This window comes from Acyrthosiphon pisum, chromosome A1 (assembly GCF_005508785.2).
Source record: "Acyrthosiphon pisum isolate AL4f chromosome A1, pea_aphid_22Mar2018_4r6ur, whole genome shotgun sequence".
In the NCBI taxonomy this organism is placed as follows: domain Eukaryota; kingdom Metazoa; phylum Arthropoda; class Insecta; order Hemiptera; family Aphididae; genus Acyrthosiphon; species Acyrthosiphon pisum.
The window spans coordinates 26612932-26634498 of NC_042494.1; the positions used below are offsets into that span (position 1 = coordinate 26612932).

The 21567-nt window shown below is 26.4% G+C and overlaps 1 protein-coding gene across 5 annotated transcripts in view; it reads right to left on the bottom strand.

The window, feature by feature from the left end:
- Positions 1–1233: 1233 nt before the first annotated feature.
- Positions 1234–21567, bottom strand: part of LOC100159758 — a 28553-nt gene continuing 8219 nt past the window's right edge. Inside the window, exons 1-15 of one of the 5 annotated variants that reach the window (XM_008180988.3) lie at positions 14119–14442; positions 11790–12238; positions 7947–8117; positions 6631–6728; positions 6301–6555; positions 6132–6242; positions 5632–5733; positions 5325–5561; positions 4312–4509; positions 4172–4222; positions 3831–4084; positions 3535–3757; positions 3382–3469; positions 3225–3321; positions 1234–2588 (exon numbers count right to left, since the gene is read on the bottom strand). In XM_008180988.3, the coding sequence (XP_008179210.1) occupies positions 2474–2588; positions 3225–3321; positions 3382–3469; positions 3535–3757; positions 3831–4084; positions 4172–4222; positions 4312–4509; positions 5325–5561; positions 5632–5733; positions 6132–6242; positions 6301–6555; positions 6631–6728; positions 7947–8117; positions 11790–12192 (2403 nt within the window). In that variant the 5' untranslated portion in view covers positions 12193–12238; positions 14119–14442 and the 3' untranslated portion in view covers positions 1234–2473. Of the gene's footprint in view, positions 2589–3224; positions 3322–3381; positions 3470–3534; positions 3758–3830; positions 4085–4171; positions 4223–4311; positions 4510–5324; positions 5562–5631; positions 5734–6131; positions 6243–6300; positions 6556–6630; positions 6729–7946; positions 8118–11789; positions 12239–14060; positions 14443–21567 lie in introns of those variants that run through there. The other 4 variants (XM_016801620.2, XM_008180978.3, XM_016801639.2 and 1 more) reach the window with 4 other exon arrangements.

Sequence of the window (21567 nt, forward strand, 5' to 3'; positions counted from 1 at the left end):
TACAATTTGCTATGTTACGCACGCTAGTAAGACGGAGACAACAAATGCCGGTGTAATATCCTCTTAACTGCATTATTATTTTAGCGGTTCGTCGATATGACGTAAGTTATTAACACCTACTAACATTGAGATGAACTTGAAAATTTACTCAATGCATTACTTAGCATTGAATGCAGAAACATCAACGGTCAACACATTTTCTTCTTCAAACATGACTTTTATGTTTAAAAATTAAAACTTAAGTGCCAACATTGTCCTGGGGGCTGGAAGTAATTGAGTAACGACTTTGCAACATTGACTCTTTCATTGTATATTTTACTCTGAACGTTACTTCCAAACTGCGTTCCCTAACAAGCACAAACATATTGTCTGAATCCATTGGTGAAAAGTAGTTCAAACTTATAACTATGTACCTTTGACTAAAAAATACACATATTACTATTATAACCTATAATTTATTAATTTTATTGTATTTCAATTTATTATCTAATTTGTATATGTAAAAAAAATATTTTGAATTATCCTATCCAACGCATCAATAGATATTATCAACTATTATTATTTTAATTTAACATCTATCTCATTGTATTATAATTTATATTAATCCACTTTAGTCAATCAAGTGCAACAGGTTAGGGCCAGTGGTGTGTTCAGGGGGGGGGGTGGGGGTGTATAGTTCAAGCGTTGAGACAGTGTGATAAAGAGATATTTCCCAATATACATTTTAAAATTCTATGCACTTTACCTGTTTCAACATCCACCCCCGGGAGAACTTTTTCTTGTCTAAAAAGATTGAAATCTTATCTACGAAACACAATGATTGAGGTATTTTCTGGATATTAAAATAAAAATGTATCAATTTTTTTTAACATTTTTTTGGTTTTAGACTCGACTTAATGGCTTAGCTATGTTAGCTGTTCATAAAGAAATTCCACTAATAGCAGAAGAAGTTTTAAATGAATTAAGCAAAAAATCAAGAAAACTAGATTTTGTTCTTTAATTTTTGAGCGTATATTGTATATTAGTAATAGTATAATAGTTTCCATATTAGCAATATAATATTTAAATCTATAAATAATTGAATTTATTGTTGATTAAAAAACAAAAAAAAAAAATGGTCGTTAGGTAAAAGACTAGCTTCTTCAATTTTACTTGAACCCCCCCCACCCCCCACCACATAAATTTTCTGAGCATGCCCCTGGTTAGGGCCAATAAATTGAGATGAACACAATATATTATTCAAAATTGTTTATTAATGTACATAATAATTTGTGGTATAAAAATCTACCAGTATATAAATATAATAAAATTGTTATTCTCAGTTTATATTATAAACCTACTACCATAATATACAAATGTTTAGATTCTAAATATTATTTAGGTAATCATTAAATAACATTTACAAACTCAATGTACTTCCCCGTATACACGGACCACTGAATATGATTTTACTCGGTGTATCTTATATAAAATGCTAATCGCTGAGTTATTATTTGTACATACAGTATAAAAGTTATTTTGCTAAGGAATGGAAATGCCCATAAAGAATAATCAAAATTAAATTCTCATGTGGTGAAAACCTGGTTTACCCAACTTGAGTAAAAAAATTACATTTTAACTAATACAAATAAATAGATAGCTTCACCAAAGTTCATTAAATCATTTATGTTGATACTAACAGATATAAAATATTATCCATGGACACTGGTTATTTAAACAATATAAATCTTTATGGTTCAAAGATTACTAACTGTGCAGTGTGCACCTCTCTCTAATCAGTCAAATATGTTGTCTCTAAAAGTATTTTATACAATATTTAATTTTAAAATAAAGTCACCTACGATTGACTAGTAACCTAATTAAAATAGCTACCTATAAATAATAATTTAGAAATATAATATAATATGTCTCTATATAACTTGGGTAAAGTTTTTTAAATTCTAAAAACAAGTTATATTTTCGATTAAAATTATAAAACAGGAAGACGTTTAAGGTGATATGTCTACACTAATAGTAACAAATATAGTTTTTTAGTTGCATAGAAATTATATAATATTAAATTTTAAAATTTCAAAAATAAATTTGAGTAATACCATAGTTAATTGCGGTTAATAAAATAATATTTAAAATTCATAAGGCTGATTCCAATCCATATCAATTTATAATGTTTAGGTGAGATAAAGATAGTATCAGCCATACAGCTAAAATTGTAAACTAATTTTAAATTAAAACATAAGAGCAAGGAGTGAGTACATTTACAATTGGTGTTTTCTTTTTTATATCCTAATATTGACAGATTTAGTAAGATACAAATAAGATTAAATTTTTTTTTTTGCTATTTGAATCTTAAAACTCACAGAAACAAAAAAGGAACATACAAATTGTCTCTTTTTGATTGGATGGAACAAATGTAATTTTTTTTGACAATTAAGGCAAGTACAATTAACTTAATTCTTATAAAGAATTAATTAATTTAATCATTTAGACCTTGTCTTTTTTCTTCTTCTAACATGGCATCTAATTCATCAGTTAAATTGGCTAACATATTTCCAATGTCATTGAGTACATCTGCTGGCTCTTTTTTTCCACTGTCATAAAAATATAAGATAAAAATTACATATAAATTATATTTTGTATATAAATCAATGTTTATATGTATTAACTAACATTTTATAATAGAAAAACTCACAAATATAACTAACAATGAAAAATGTAGGATCTAAATGTATTATTATTATTAATAATTATTACTTATTAGTGATTAGGCCATACTGTAATAGTTGAAATATAATAATGGTCATGTTAAAATCTCATTATTAATAATAACAATTTAGTGATGCTACCTACCCAGAGATTTAAGAAAGAGCCTAACCCAAACCAAACTTTTTTCAAATTTAACAAACTCAAACTGGACAAACCTATTTTAATTTTGTACCTAACTCAAACCATAAATAAAAAAAATAATATTATTCAAACCAAACTATTTGGCATTTTATTTGGTTTGAATATCTACAATTTTCTGTTTATTTTTGTAACCATATAAAACACCTTAAGTTTGGTTTGGTTCAAAAATCAAACAGCTCATAGCATCAATTATAATTATTAAATATGCAAAATGTTAAAATATCTATCGGGGAACTTAAGTTATTACACAGTTAATTACATTTGTTGGTTTTTCAGTTATAATATATAAAAATTATAAAGTATCAAATATTTGTTTTTACCTTGGAGGCATTAACGAAAATTGACTTGTTGTTGAGTGCATTGAATAACTTGAAGTTGTATAATGAGATCCTTCAGCTAGCATAGGTTGAATTAATTCTAAAATCAAACACAAATATTATATTCTTTTAAACATAACAAATAAAATTATAGACTAACCATTTGTAGATCTGATAGTTCTCTGTTTAATTGTGCCAGCATTTTCATTGGCAAATGGAATAGTATCTGATTCAGTACTTGAATTTGACTATAATACAGTGTTTATTTATAATTTTATATTTACACATTGTATTTAAATGATAAATATTTTACTTTAAAGCTTGCATTTGATCCAATATGATCCTCTAGGTTATGTTTAGGAGACATATTGTCTGTAGTCCATTTGCCTAAAGATTTAGATTGTAATGTTGGAATACAATGTAGATCAGCAACAACAGTTACTTGATGACACTTTTTATTATCTTCACAAGACTGTTGACGTTTAGGTGGCGATGGGGGTCTACGTTTCAATGTATTTAATCCTGAACAGTCTTCTCTGAAAACAAAAATACATATTTTATTTAAGTGAATAATTGGAAAAACAATTTAGTATAATTTTTTGATCTTACATATTTTGTTGAGTTAATAAAGCAGGGACTTTAGCTATTAATCTTGGCTTAACTAGTCCTCTTGGTCTAGGTAGTGTACCACCACACTCATGAAGAATAGATGTTTCATTTGTTGGTGTTAAATCACCATCTTCAAAACTTTTTTGCTGATGTCTCCATTGCGGAGGACCAACAAAGCTACTTGTACCTCCAGTCGTTGAATTTATATTTTCATGTAAACTTTCCAATGATTTGCCACGATGTGTTCCTCTAAGCTAAAGTTATATTTAATATTAATAAATAAACATTTGACTTGAAATATAATTTAGAAAAAATCAAAGGGGGAAATAATAATTCTTTACCGATTCCTGAAATTCGAGTGTCCAGTTCGAATCCGGAGTAGGTCTAGGGGACTTAGTAAATTGACAAAAGCTCAGAATTTGATAAAAAAAGCAACAAGACATGATGATAGCAAATTATAATTTATAAAATAGATGTATACCTTGATGGGAACAATATCTGTTTGGCAATATAGTTGTTTGCTACTCTCTAATTCCCAAGGTTGATGAAAGCTGTGATACGTGGCATGAACACGTGGCAAATCAAGTTCAACACTGCCCGTACCGCAACTTATGTTAGTGATACTCGTTCCACATCCAGAACTGCTGCTTACAATGCTTAATGGCGACTCGATGCAGGCCTTTTGGATGCAATATACGGTTTGAATAAAAATGAATGCAAATTGAAAGCATTGTAAAAAATAAAAAGGTACACATGCAAATTTAATATTCACAACCATGCTTTTACAAGAAACAAAATTCAAAGAAACGAGCAATAGTTTGTAGTACTTACATCCCTATTTTCATAATTCATAGTGCCACATTGTTTACTATATAAATAAAATTAAAAAAAGTTTGGCCACTAAAATTGTATAAGAAAATAAAAATCTAAGGGAAATTAATCAAATTATAAAACAAAAATAGGATATGCAATGCAGTGTTTACATTATTAAAAATAAAACAAATCAATATTCCAAATACCTACTTATATTTAAGAACATTTAATCGGGCAAAAAATGTTTTTATAAGAAGTTATTAGGTATATGAATAGACACAGCTTATTAAATATTTTAAATTTGATAGTTGTAATTCATTTTTAATAATATCAACCCATTAAGTGTTGACAAATTTAAATATTCTCAGAAAAAATATAACATACAAACTAACTAGAACAATGATATTAGTAAAATGTTCAATATAAATATTTTTAGTGAAAAATAAATAATTGTTTTTATTTTATAAGAGCTACAAAATTACTAAATAATGGTAAAATTTGTGTGGATGGATACATAGTGATATAACTAACTGCTTAATAAAAATAAAATATTTTTAAATAATTTGAAGTTGAATAGAAATCGTTGGTGTTTTTTTTTCTATATATATAAATTAAGTTGATTTTTTTTTACATTTAGAAATATTTTAACATCAATATTTTTGATTTATAATTTTTACTCACTTGAGTTTGAATAATATATGGAGAATGAGGAACAAATGATTTTCCAGCCTTAATATCCTTTACTCGTTTAATTGCTAGTAATAATCTTTTTTGATGCCCAAGTTTAACTATTCCAATATCTTCTAAGTCTTCCCATGTCAACTGAGTTACATCATCTATTGTAGAATAACCTTGAGCTTCTAACGCTGATCCATATTCTTCAAGTCTTAGTAATCTAAGCCATTCATCTAATGATCCCTAAATAATTTCATTCACAATATTAATAATAAAACAAATAAAGCACAAATGTACAATAAACAATACTTACAGGAATGTAGTCTAATAATCCATCAGATATATTTAATAAGCCGATTTCTGCTTTTAATTTCTTTCTATGATTAGGTTTCTTTACACCAATAGCAGTTAAATCCTATAAATTAAAAATAAAAATAAAATAAGTATGTAGGTAATTAAATGTTCTATTGTGTTAAATCAATTATTTAGAAACAATGATGGATTAATCTATTAACTATATTTTCTAATTACTTTTTATTGCTTCTAACATTACATAATGCATCTATTTAAATTTAATTTATTGAAGCGAATTATTTTAAAATTTTATTAAAAATTATTAAGAGTTAAAATGAAATGAAATTATTATTTGTAACTTTATATAAATGAAGAAAATAAAATAAAATAAATAAATATACTATTTGTATTACTGACATCATATTATTATATTCAATAGGTGTTTCAAAAATATTATACTGCCATTTGGTATTTTTAACTTTTAAAAGTTTTAAAAATGAAATATATAAATTAACTTACTTCTGGTGTCATTTTTGAAACTGTTCTCATATCATATCCAGCAGATATAAACAATGGTAAATATTCTTCTAGATGTAGATCAACTAACCAACTGTACATTATATCTTTATCCTATGAATAAATCCAAATTAATATCAACATTAATACTTTATTCAAATCAAATACATACTGGAACCCCTTGATTTAGAAGTCTTTCCACCCTAGTAGACGGACTAAGTTCTGGATGCCAATGAGTGTTTCCTCGGAGATGACACCCTGAAGCACGACCACTATCTAAACTTGCCGTTGAGTGACGAGATCCTGAACCAGAACCAGATGAACCAGGACTATCACGACCAGGACTTTGGGTCATATCAATTCCTTGATCTTCCTGAAGTGACAATTGATGGTAATACATCTTCATATTTCCACTGGGGTGAGAATACTAAGCACAAAACAAATATTTATATAAATGCAAATTGAAGGTTACAAATTAAATTGAAATATTGATTTTATTTACCGAAGTAGATCCTGGAAATGTGAAAGCTGGATGGTTGAATTGTGACGATGGTGATTTATTTCCAATTGGACAATAAGTATCTGATCCATCGTAGATATCTAGTGTTACAAAATAAATTATTCTTAATTTCAAAATATATTAGTTAAAAAATGTTAAATAATTATTTTGGTCATGGGTCACAAAAAAATGTAAATATATGCAGAATATAATTTACTTAAACATATAAAAATATGCCATTATGTTTAGTTTAAAATTAATGGTAGATCATCAATGTTCCTGACTAAAACTCGGCTAATTACAGTACTTTTATGTATACTGTTTTTAAGTAATTTCAGTGCTCGTTTTTTTATTTAATAGATTTTTCAAAATACAGTTTTTCTTTTAATAATGTTGTTAACATGTCTTGTCATGGTGTAACTTTTAACAGTACGCCTTAAGGCACATAAAAAAATTGTCCGTACATTTTTTTTTAATTATACAAAGTTAGAGTAACCTTGTATTTAAATCTGAAAAGCGATATTACAAATTATATAATAAACAAGTAAGGAAAAGCATAATATCTTAACAGAATGTGATTTTTAATGCAATGATTTCTTACAACATACTAGTAATGCTGAGCAGAGGTGAACAAGCGAATGGCAAACACCTGGTTTTTGTATCCTATTAGGTTATTCTTATTATTATTATAATTTTTTTTTTTTTTTTTTTTAATAAATTCATCAAAGTTTCACCTCTTTTTTGCAATTTGCTAAGAATTATAAGAAAGTTTAGAAATTAGGATTTCACTAGAACTAACTTTATACTGCTAGCTTTAGTATTAGAGTGAATTTACCTTTTACAAAACTTATATTTAAGAATATTATCCGTGTTTGTATGTTGACTTTATTAAAATATTTAAATTTTAAAGCGTTTTTAAATTATAATATTTTACATACTTATAACTTGTATAAAAATTGAAATATCGTAAAAACGTCAACGCACAAACACAAATAACGTTTTTAACTTAGAGTTTGATAATAGGTCAATTTACACTAAAACTAAAGCTAACGACACAAGTTTAGTTCTGCTGAACGCACATTTGCTATGTTGCAGAGATTGTAAACGAATGTGTGCGCTGACATACTCTTAAGTAGGTACCACATGCATTGAATGCTTAATCTGTACATAGGGATAGAGTATTAAGAAACTTTTAGAGCATATTTGTTGTATAATATGATCAGTTTTCATAAAATGATATGTAAAGTAGTCCTAAGGTATCCAAACAAATAAATTATAGGTTAATATACAAGAAATATCATTATTTTCATCAATTTTACCTGGTTTGATACAAGTATTTGGATCTAGAAATGCGTCATCGCTGGAGCTACTATATCCTGTTGATCCAAAGCTACTACCCGAATGTCGGCATGCAACTGAATCCGGAATGGCTGGTGGAGGGACTTTCTTTACTTGAGGAACATTTTTCTGAGTTTTGTTCATACTGCTAACTGTAACATCAGTACATCAAATAAGTTTAGTAAAAAATATTTTTTTATAAAATACATTTTATAATAACACATAATATTCCATATATATATCTACTAAAGTCATAAAAGATTTTAAAAGGTTCAGCGTCCTATTAAACAATGGCTCTGATTTTACAAAAGCCAGCTACTACTTATTTGAAACTCAAGCGCTTGTCAGGGGGAGTTATGTTGTCGAGCCTCATAGAACGAAGTCAAAAGCTTTTGGAGGGTAGTTCAAGGATGGAAAAATCACTATTCACATAAGCAAAAAAACCTTGATTTATTTATATGGATGAACTTCAACAATAATGTTATTTCACTGTATTTAGAAAAATTATTATACTTATCAATAATAATCATTAACTGTTTTATGACTATTATATTAATTAATCTTTGGTTTGAAATTACACAATTTAATATTTATCTTTAAAATAACTGCATTACAGTGTTTTATACATGCTTAATATTCTATTTATTATTTTTCGTTTACATTATATTAATTCTACGTAAATTTATCTACAGCTTCTACGACTAAACATAAACAACATTTAAATATAAACAGTAAGTACCTAATTTTTGTCGAAAAGAAAAACGGACATGTGTTCTAACACTATTAGATCGCTAGGAATACATTTTGTATTAATAAATACATTTTCTTTATAATATAACATATTATAATTTATATTTTGCGTAACTATAAGTAGGTAGAAAAGTATTGTAATTCAAAATTATAATAAATGGATAGATCTATTAGATAGACATATTTTTGAAAATAACACTTAACTACTATGTTTAATGACCTTGATTTATTTTTTTGAACAGATTTGAACATATGCAAGACCTATATATAGTATAATATAATATATAATATACCAAACCAGTTTTCTTAAATTGGAAATTTGCGTGGTTGCGAATACAACTAAAATGTAGGTGTTGCACCTTTGTAAAAGAACAAAAAACATACGTGGGAAGCAATATATAATACTCTGTCAATATTTTTTTTTTTTATATTGAAGTCTGCTAAATTGTAATATGCACTATTGCAAAATAATAACTAACTCTATGAAACTAAAAAAACGTATAAAGTTGTGGAAAACTCTTTAAGCGATAAAATCCTAAGCAATCAGCATATTAAATGAATACTTTGAATACTATTTAAATAGTATTTTTAACGATCCGGTTATATTACGTTAAAAATCTATAAATATAAATTATAATATGGTAACTATGAATGTTTGATAAGAGACAAGATCTTAAACTTTTAGTATACATCCATAACAGTATCCTGCGTTTAACATTATACAAAACAGATGTTAATTTTGGTTTTAAAATGAAGGGTGACACGTGGTAAGTAGATGCTCAATAAAAATGTATTACCTCTACTTATGAAACCAAAAACGCTCCATATGTAAAGTATATTCGTTAAATGTTGAATCTAAAATAACATATTTTTTATACTGATAAATTGAATAATAAATAAAAATACAACCTATTTTATACAAGACCCACGTAAAGTAAATAAAAATAAGGTAAATGTTTAATATTAATGTAGTATAGTCATAATATTGCTCCGTAATATAGGTACTTATATTAAAGCAATAACCAATCAAAAATAAGGCAACGGAAATGTTAATAATGTATTGTATATTATAATAAACTATAGAATACCTAATACATACTATAGAGTACAAATATTATATTATAGTGATTAACGGTTTTCAAATAAAACATTTCGTTAATTAAGGAATAATTTAGTTAATATCGAGGTTAATGTATATAGGTATATATTATATCTGACTCAAGTTATTCATATAAATCAAGTACCTGAAATAGTGAAATATAGGTAGGTATTATCAAACATCTATATAAAAAGTCTGTGGCCAAATATGATTTAAGATTAAGTACATTTAAATCTAGTGATAATGAGAATTATTTTGAAAAGTGAATTGGTAATTTAAAATGTTAAGTGTATAAATTAAAACGTACTAAAGTGTATATTAGAAAATATTAAGACAGTTAATCATTTTTTTTAATGATTGTTTTTAGCAATAACACCAAGATTGGTCGATATCAAACAATGCTAATTTAGATGTTTTGATCGCAAAACAGTTTTAATTAGCATTTCTAAAAAATTATCAATAATTTTAACTATGTACATAAATAAACAGATGCGTATTTAAATTTACAATACTTATACTTACTTTATTTTAATTTAGAAAAATATAATTTTAAATTAATTATGCACATTTTTATTTTCTAGACAATTAGAAATGGAGACAAAATATGAAAACGTATAAATTATATTCTTAAGGGGACGTCACATCCGCATATGATATTTCCATTTACAAACGTACAACATTGCAAATTTTCGTCCAGAAGAACAAATTTAGTTTTAATATTAGAATGAATTGTTCTATTATCGAATTTAAAGGCGGAGAACATAAAGAACATATTCTACACGTCGGTCTTTTACGGTTTTTAATTTTCAAACGAGTTTAAACCAGCAAACGCGGGTGTGACCGTCCTCTTAATATTAACTACAATTTAAGAGAATTAAGCTACACCAAGATCAGGTACTGGACACCAAAAGATTCATGAATTATAATAATCATAGTAATCATACGCTTCTAATCGTATATTATGTAAACACACGCAGCAAGTGTATCATTTTCAATTTTATAATAATTATTAATGTACAATTATTAGACTCATTAAAATAAATTACATTTAAGTTAGGTATTAATGACCATTATAATTATTGAAAACATTTTACAATCTAAATAATGCCATTGAACTGTTGCTTTAACAATAATATCAATAATATTCAATAAATTCTAAAGAAATTGTATTAGATTATATTTGTATTTGTATGCGTGTCGTAAAAATATCTAAATCAAATAACTAGTTTTTATTTCTTCACAACCCGAGTAAAATAAATAGATTTAAGTTATAAATATTTTAAATATTATTAGAAAGAAAAATGTAAAAATTCATCATGAGTTTTCAGGATTTTAATATTCGGTACAAGAACATAATATTATTATGATTATTCATATATTTAGTAATCAAAACACGACGGTAATTATATTGATTACTGACAACTGAGTCATTAGAATATACTATTATGGTAAAAAAGTGTTGAAACTATTATTAATTTATTTTTAATGACAACACCAACGCTGTATTCAATGATCTGAAGTCGTATATTAAAATAATATGTGTAGCCTACTAAACACAATTAAAATGATTGCTTGGTTGATACTAGGGGAACAGAAAAGACGGAAACAAAAGTATGTTTGGACAATGGGCACACACGATTAAATACAATAATATTATGAATTATTATTATAGCCTATTCCGTATAATCGAACCAGGAATAATTTTTTTGTTTTCAGTTGAGTTCTCAAGTTTAATTCATTTGATTTGAATAAGTGTTGTACGTCCGGGTACATTATTTAAATCGTAGGTACCTACGTGTACATTATATAATATTATACCTGGTGAAATGTTCGTTTGAACTATTCAATTGACATTCGACGTTAGTACAGGTTAACATAATATATTATATTATACCATTATATCGAATTCCAAAAACTAGAAGAATCTATTATATTCTATTGTTTTTTTTTTTATTCTTGTTCTTTATTCACTTACTATTCAATAAATTTTTCCAACTTCCACTCAGCGCTCTCAGATACTTGGTAAACCCCTTTGGTTCTGTAGACTCATGAGACAAAATCGAACCACTTATTGAAGACCCAGCTAAATTTCCATCAGATCGGCTTCTGAACATTGACGTAAATGGTCTTCTGATCTTACTGGAATCTTCAACATATTCGGTTTCGACTAAAACGATATCGTTGTCTTCGAATAGACTGTCAAAACTCTCATAAGTTGTATCCATCATGCTCTCTTTTTTGGTATTTCGGCGGACGGATGGAAATTTTCGCATAAATCCAAAAGTTGATTTTCTGTCTTCAGAGCTTGAACGATCTAATATTCGTTTGCCAGGTGGTAAGGGTGGATGTGCCCATAAACTGTTTCGTACATCAGACATGATGATCAAATGTTCAAACAAAATACATCCGTTTGACTCGTTTGAACTATATGTATAAACAATATATGGACGAAATAAGAAGAGAACTAACATACAACATACATTATAGGTAATTATGTAAAATGAAGACAAATATTTTAGTGGTAAAAATAGTTTAAAAGCATGCGCTCAATAGTGGCACAATAGGGCGATTTCGTGACCTATTATAGAATACAAAACATATAGGGACTCTTGAATATAATGATATCATTATTTATCAACAACTGGTAATTATTAACTATGTATTTATTTATCAAAGCACTTACTACATAGATAAAGTTGTATAGGTATTAGATGATATTAATATGTACTTTGATTAGAACAGTGTATAAAAAATACATATACGGTATACACACACGTATATATTATTGTTAAAGTCATAAGTTATAACTATCTATAAAACTATACAGTTTATTAACTTGGTTGTTTTCATACCTAATTACATATTAAAAATATGAAATACAAAACAGTTCATAACAAGTTATAGTTGAAATTTTAAAAGAAACTGTTGTATGAACGCGTATAGAAGAAATATAATTTAATGAGTCATTATAGTACGTAGTAGTTACTACTGTTGTACTATAGGTCGATACAATTGGAGTAAACAAGTATGTAGGCTATGTAAGACGTATATAAGGACGTGTAAGGAATATTATGCACATTCATTATTAGCAATAACGTTTAGTATAGGTACCTACTTTTTATATAATTGACAAATAACCACGGAATTGCGAGATCCAAAAAACTAAAATAGTACCTGTAGTATAATAGAAAATGAAATAATTTAATATTTTTCTCTAGTTCCGTTATGTGATATTGAACTTCAATAATTTTTCCTTGAAACCAGATGAAATAACAAATATGACCAAGATGAATGATAGGTTAAAAGATAATTTTGTACGTTTGTTTTACAGTAGTCTGCAGGTTCTTGACATTACATTCCTTGCCTATTACGGAAAGGAATGTTTTGACACGAAATCACGTATAATCTCGAACACCCGCACGCAGACGACGATTACTAAACTATAAAGTATTGAATATAGACGCAGTAAACAATATTTAAAAAAATAGTAAACCAACATATTTTATGTAAATGTAGTTTTCATATTAAAAAAAATTAGTTTCGGAAAAATATGAAGAAAAAATATAATAGCATTATTATATAGGTATAGTATGATCAAATATCAATGATAATATTAAATTAAATAGGCTAATTTATTACAATTTATTGGACAATCTGGTAGCACAAATACTGCAAATATACATGGTCTATTAAACCACCCACATTTGTTTATATGATATCAATCCGTGGTGTATACGAAGGGTAGAATTTCTGGGGGGAAAATATTAGAATCAGAAGGGACGTGTTATTTTCCCGCCTTTATATACTGAAAAAGTATTGTTATTTGTTACCATTAAACCAAACCAGATGTGAACGAAGTTAGTTAACGCATACTGCAATATGTAAAGAATGATCAAATTCATACAATAAATAAAATATATTATCAGATCGACATACTATTTCACATGCAATAGAAAACAAAATCAAATTTAAAATCATCAATCCAAATAAAATGGCTAAAGGAGAATAGTTTTCCAAAATTAAACAATAGCTATAAATGTTATAATAAATCTTATTTACGTGATTTGATAAATCCAATAGATATAAAAGCAATTAATAATTGTTATTTAAGGCAACGAGTGTTGTTTTAAAATTCATATATTATAGAAATATAAAGTATTAATGATAATTATTTATAATAAGTAATAATCGTATATTATATAAATAATTAGTTAATACGAATAACGAAAAAAATATAACAAAGTACCTAAAATTTTATAAAATATGAAAAACAACAACAGTAAATTATAGCCGCGGTCACTTACGTTTGAACTATAATAATAAAACAACGCACAGAAACTGTATAGAAAAAACTGATTGAAATATAGTTCGTTTAACACTACACGGTATACTAAAGACACAATACACATACAGATTTTACGTAAATAATAATATGGTACGAACAACCACCGACGGACTTCAACGTACAAGCGGCGGCAACTAGTAACAGTACCGCAAAACCCACGCGGACCCCGAACAAGAACAACCAGCGACATCTATAGTCGTTTCACATAAATTGCAGCATTTGCAGCATGTAATAATATTATATTCCTACATCCTACAAGTTCCTACAACTATAATTACATATTAACTGAACTAAATGTAAGCATACAATAATAGTAATAAATGTACCAATACATATCACATACAAATATATATAGCCATATAGGTATCTATAGCACATAAGTCATTTTAAAACAAAACGTGTTTATAATGTTATGAACTTTTGGTACAATATTATTTATATAGGTACATATATCCTAATAATATTTACCATTTTTTTATTTAAAGTACAAACTGCTTATAATAAATTATTCGTGGTGACACACCAATTGATTGTACTAGTTCTTATATCATAGAATTTACCGAGATTAATTGGTACAAGTCACAATTCAGACACTGCGCAAGGACAGTTATTACAATTTAGATTCTATCGATATTAATTTACTTTTACCGTAACATACAAAACTACATAATAATAAATTATTCTAAAATATCGCCCTATACCAATGTAATACTTAGAACAATAAGAAGAGTCGAAAAATATAAGGTATTGTGTATTATTATAATTAATAGCATATCGCATAATTCACAATTTAATTATTATTATTACAATAATCATTAATAACGAATTCAAGAGTTGAAGTTTGGAAACTTGGATTTTATTTCTGGTATATGTAAATGCATAACAGATGAAAGTAGCTTATAGCGCCAGGCAGGTACAATAAATGTAGGTAGCCCAGGAATTTCACAACACACCATATGGTCGTCATCTTGTTTCTCCCCTTCCCTTCTCTTCCCCTCAAACTCTGATTTAGGTTTAACGATTTATGCACACTTTAGGCAAAACAATGACCTTGTATACAAACAAAGATGATCATTAATGCGTTTCTTTTAAGTTAATCATTAAAGCTATTGAAATAGAAAAATGTGTTATATATATATATATTATATATAAAAAATAAAAATAAATATTATATATAGATAAACAATTAAAATAATTACACCCGAAAAAAGTAAACGTAGGCAATAATTTTTAAAAAATATATAAAAATATAAAAGTTGCTATAGAAATTATTTATTTATTTATAACTCGTATACATCTGCAGTATAAAAATTAAGTTCGTTAAACGATTAGTAAAACATAATTACATAATAGGTACCTATATGAAAATTATACCATAATATAGAATATAGACTATAGAGAGTTGTTAACTATTTTCCAAGTGAAAATCAGGTGTCTAGTATTATACTGTTGTTGATAGATATTATTTCAGCAGTATTTTACTGATTAGCTTCACTTTCACGTTTCTAGCATTGTATTAGAGTAACTCTCTTTTTGGTTGTATACAATCAATTTTAATTTTAACAATTGATATTAGTAGTGCTTAGAATTGATAACTAATTATATACTCCTAATAGTAAAATTCTAAGAGTAAAATGAAAAGGTTGTATTAAAAACTTATAATACTTAAAACATTGAATAGGTTATAGGTAGGCATATATAGCCTTCTATAAATATATTAAAACATTATTTTTAAATTCTTTTATTGTTGTTATTTTTAAGGAGAATATTTTTTCATAAATATACAAATGATTGCAATTTTAACATTTTAATATATATATATTGTATTTTGTATTTATGCATCACTCGAAGTTACCTGATTTGGTTAATAGGTATTCTAATTCCTCAGCTTAGGGAATAGGGATTAGATGAATTTTCTACCAACGAATCACATCTGAAATCCTTGACGAATGTAGGTACCTATACAACGACAATATACACTATCCTTTTTTTTTTTTAATGCTCTATATCTAAAAGTAAGCACGGTAGAGTCCATAGGCCATAGTATATATTATTATTGTCCCGCAGGGAAAGTATTCACACAAAAACCTCGTTTTACGTGACCGGCCTAGTTGCCACAAACGAAATGGGGATATGTATATATATTCATCAACACGTTTCTACCATTCATGAACATCATAATATTATTGCCAATTTGAGTTATCCTTAAAATGAGTTTAAAATATTTTAACATTACACCAAGGAATAAAAACACGATTGGTTTAACCAAAGACGCTAAGGAGTTTCTGATCTATAATGTACAATATATAACCTTTTTTAATACTCCTGAACTTATAGTCCTATAATTTATATATATAAAAAATGTCGTTACCTCATCAATCGAGAACGGCTGATCCGATTTGGCTCAATTTTTTTTTTAGAGATGTTCGTAATTGCCAGGAAAAGGTTTTTACGAAAGAAAATTTTATAAAAATACACCAGAAAAGTAGAAAATCTGGATGTAAAAAATACAACAATGGCGCAACAGTGCATTATATATTGGTCGCTATTGGTTAATCGAGCATGTTTGTGTGTAGATTAGACCTCTGGGAAGAAGACAGGCTAATTTGAAAATGGTTAAATTTGTTTTTTTTTTTTTATCTGATATTAGTACAAACTAGGTTAGGATTTTGTGTTAATTGATTATATTAATCCACTATAGGTGGAATACGACAAACTTGGTATAACTTTGATACTTTAAAGTTAAATCATACACTTACGTACCAATAGCACGGGGTCCGCGATCTACCGCAGGTAGATAGCTTACCTGATACTGCTGCGAATCAGAATTTTCATTCCGGGTAACGGAAAAGTTAAGATAAATTTTGAACACCATACACCGAATATTAAACAACGAATTTAACAAAGTTTGAGTCATATAGAGTTGGTACATTTAACAACCAACGAAGTGCACGGAATCAGCTAGTACACTATAAGTTTATAGAAAAAAACCCAATTGTATAAACACGATACGTTCTATAATTTTTTAAATAAGCATAGAGAACGTGATATATAATATGTAAGCTGATATGATTTTATTAGTTTCAAGAATAGTAAAACCAACCATGTTTAACGAGTCAAATAATCTTTTACACGATAACTAACATATATTAGAAGTTAATAAAAATTACATAGTATAAGTAGAAATGGAATTTAATATCATCGAGTATTACCCATAATATGATGTATAATAATATAATATAAAAATGTCTCACCGCGTGTTGTTTCGTTGATATTTTCTTCTATTTAATTTTGTGTTCAAGAGCTAATTTTTTTATAATTCAAAGTAATTATTTTGTTTACCCAAACTAAATTATAAAAATTATTATCTATAGGTACGTGTTATTTAAAACTCTGAGGTGTTCAATTTATGTAAATTCTTTATAAGTAGAATTATTAATTCACATTAACCATATTAACTAAATTAATTTATACAAATTTTAATGTTTGGGCAGAAATCAGATCGATGAACCCATAGTTGGAGAGCTGGTGTATGTATCTGAGGGCAATAACATTGCGACACTCTGTATATTATGATGGGTTGGTGGGTATATAATTTAATGTCACAAAGATTGATTATTTTAAGGTGGTGTAAGTCATATAGGTACTAAAACCCTTTTAATATCCCTATGGGAAAAGCTAAGTTAAATACTCACTAATAATAACTATATTATATTTCTATAAGGTTACCTAACTTTATATATTATATTAATTTTGTTCAAATCAAACAAAATAAAGTAAAGATTTTTATAATTTTTAAAATAATACATATCATGAGATTTTTAAAGTATTTAAGCTAAGTTTAAGTTTATCAACATTATACGATATAACAATATTATTGTTTAAAAGTTAAACGACCCGGTAGGTAACGTCTCTACAGTTCGATCCATATAGGGCTACTCGTCCAACATGTCCTAGACTACCTAAAATGCATTACCTACCCGAACACTGGTACCAACTTTCTTTACGAAGATACAGTTAACACATCGCAAAATTAAAATACTAAATACAATACCTACTATATTGTATACCTATGATTGTTTGTGAAATTAAAAAGTAATTTGTCATAGATTATAATATCGTGAGTTTACATTCTCCTAAAGTTATAATTTAATGAAAAATGAATAATAATAAACCTAAAAACGTGTTTTTTCTTATCATAGGAGTTTGATGTAGGTATACCTATTGACTCTGAAATTTTTATTCATCTACTACAGTAGGTAAAAATAATTAATTAGTATACTTTGGATAAATTAAATTGTTTCATTATCTTAATTTAATACATACACAATTGAAAAAATTGTATTTGATCGTGCTTATATTTATCAATTTCAACCAAGGTCTATACATTACAACAATAATAAAACACTTAAAATATAATGACGTTTAGACAGTCTGTAATGTTGAGCTATACTATTTTATTTTACTAGCTAAGAGTTCAGAGTTGTAATAAAAAACATCTAATAAACCACATATTTTCGTCACAGGTCATAACGTATATTATCTATTGGCCATTGCATAATACAAATAGCTCGACAAATAGTTTTTTTAATGTTTTAAATATTATATTTTAGTAATAAAATATTGTTTTTAAATAAGAGAAAAAACGAGATATGTTATTTTGGAAAACGATTTAAGCTGATTCTGTTATCTAATGTTATACAATTCAGATAATAGATCTTTAATATATTTATATTATTAAATATTTTGATAAGAATAAGTGTATAATATTATGTATACAATATAATGAACCAAATCAGATTATCTACATATTTGAAAATTATTGAAGAAGTATAAATTATACATTATACAGGTACTATAAAGTATGGACGGTATAGACAGTATAGTACACGTCTTGTATATAGGTAGTTTAATATTTTCATACTTCGTTAATTGGTCAAGCTGTAACTTGAAAGTTTTATTTTTTTGGTTATAGGTCAAAATAATTGAACCTTTACCCTTTGTTAATTCTACATTTACCTTAAAAAACCCGTAGCCGAAATAAATTATTATTATTCTTAATATAAATATATTATAAAATTAATTAATACATTCTATAGTAAGTACTTAAAATTCTCGTTGAGAAAATTTCCCGAACACATGGGTACCAGTGGGTACCTTTGTATTTTTCAGCCTCTAATCAAATTCTTAGATACTAAAGTTTTTATTATATTTTTCTGATAAAACTTAATTATAATATAGTTAATAGTTATACTATATATAATGATAATTTAAATATATATATAATATAATATTATATAAATGAGGTTAACAAAAAAAAAATCATAGATAACCCCAATACATAATTGATTGAAAAAATATGATATTTTCAAAAATTAAAACAATATTAATATTATTATTAGTTATTACCAAAATTAAAACTTAACTTGATTCAGTAATAACACTCGACAAAAAAAACATACTAAATAATTAATTATTAATTTAGTTTCATAATTACAAATAATTAGATTAGAAAAAAACGAAAAAAAAATACTTTGCGCGAGGATTTTTACCCGGACAAACCTTATGACACGGCAAAACTATCACGAAATTTCGTTATATATACCTATAAGATTATAACTTATATTGATTAAGGACAACTTATTGTTAATATACCATATAAAACTGAAACTATGCCACGGGTTATGGAACCAGACCACACACGTAGTCATTAATAATTTATACATTGATAAATATCGGAATATATAATATTAATCAAAATAAATACGTAACAAAATAATACTTCAAATTAAAAATCAGAGATTTTATTGAGCTATTACAATAGATTTTGAATGTACCACGTCACCATAATTGGATGTGTTAATATGAAAAAAGGCGAGTAAGTGGATGTCGCTCTGCTGTATAGTAGGTTACAAGTGGGTCACTGTATAATGGATGATATTAAATTTGAATTGAATAACATAATATCATTGTATACAAAAAACGATTCAGAGCGGTGACGATTTGTCAGTGTGGATATTTCATATTATATTTAAAATTAATATTATAAAATTACAACAAAACACTTAACTGAAATCGTTATTCTTGGTTATTTAATACTTATGTAATTTTCTCCGAATTTGAACACAAAATAACTATAAAAAAACTGTGTTTTATATTTTTGAGATTTTTTGGTTACAGAATAACCTATTTGGAACCTTGTCGTAAGTTTTCAATTCTTAGCTATACAAGTTGAACATTTTATAAATTTTTAACTACAAACTCATTTTTAAATTTTAAATTTGATAAAAGCTGTCAAAAATCGAACTTTAAATGCTTATAATAAAAAATTTAGCCTATGTATTTTTATTATTTTTTAACTGCTGTTTAAACAATACCTATATGAAGAGCCTTGTACTAAATGTTCAACCTTTTTACCTAAAAAATAAAATTTTTTGATATTTATAAAAAAAAAAAATTTAAAAAATTTAAATTTGAAACTGTTTGTAAACAAATCAAAACAATTTAAAATTTTTATCAAGTATAGGAATTTATAAAAATAACATGATATAAATCTCAAGTGTCTAAAGGTACGGTTATTCGTTTTTTAATTACATCAAATTGCTACAATAATATGCGGAATCGAGTGAATATCCAATATAATAAAATAATAATATATTTTTTTTATAAAGGTAGATAGCCTTATAAGGAATTTTAAAATATTAGATTTAAAAAGAAAATTTTTTAGGAATTTTTAACTCAAAATAATTTGCACATTTTTGTAATTTTTACGCTTTTTCTCAAAATTCGAACTTTAAATGCTTATAAAAAAAAAATTGTGACAATTGATTTTTAATATTTTTCAAATGTCATTGCAACAATATACAGTCAACTCGCGATATAACGAATTTCAAGGGACCGAGAAAAAAATTCGTTAAATCGAAAGTTCGTTACATCGAAATTATATTATACCGCGATATTTTCAAGGGACCGGTAGTTTTATTCGTTATATCAAGATTTTCGTTATATCGATATTCGTTATATCGCGAGTTGACTGTATTAAGAACCTTGTATTACATTGTCAAGCTTTTTTACCCAACAATGAACATTTTATTGACATTCATAGAAAAAAAACTATAAAAATTTAAAATGTCCATAAACAGTTCAAATTAAATCAATATTATTTAAAAATTGTATTGTGTATAAAAAATTCTAATATAAACAACCATCTATAAATAATATACGGTTATTCGTTTTTGAATTACAGTAAATTAAGAAAATTGCTACATGAGAAATCGAGTGAATAATGTTGTATATTATAGGTATTTGAGCTTCAAATACTCATAAAAATTTATTTGGACTTTCCGGAAGGGGGGTTTTTTTTTTTTGATAGAATTAGACAAACTTAAGAGGCCTATATAAACCTTGT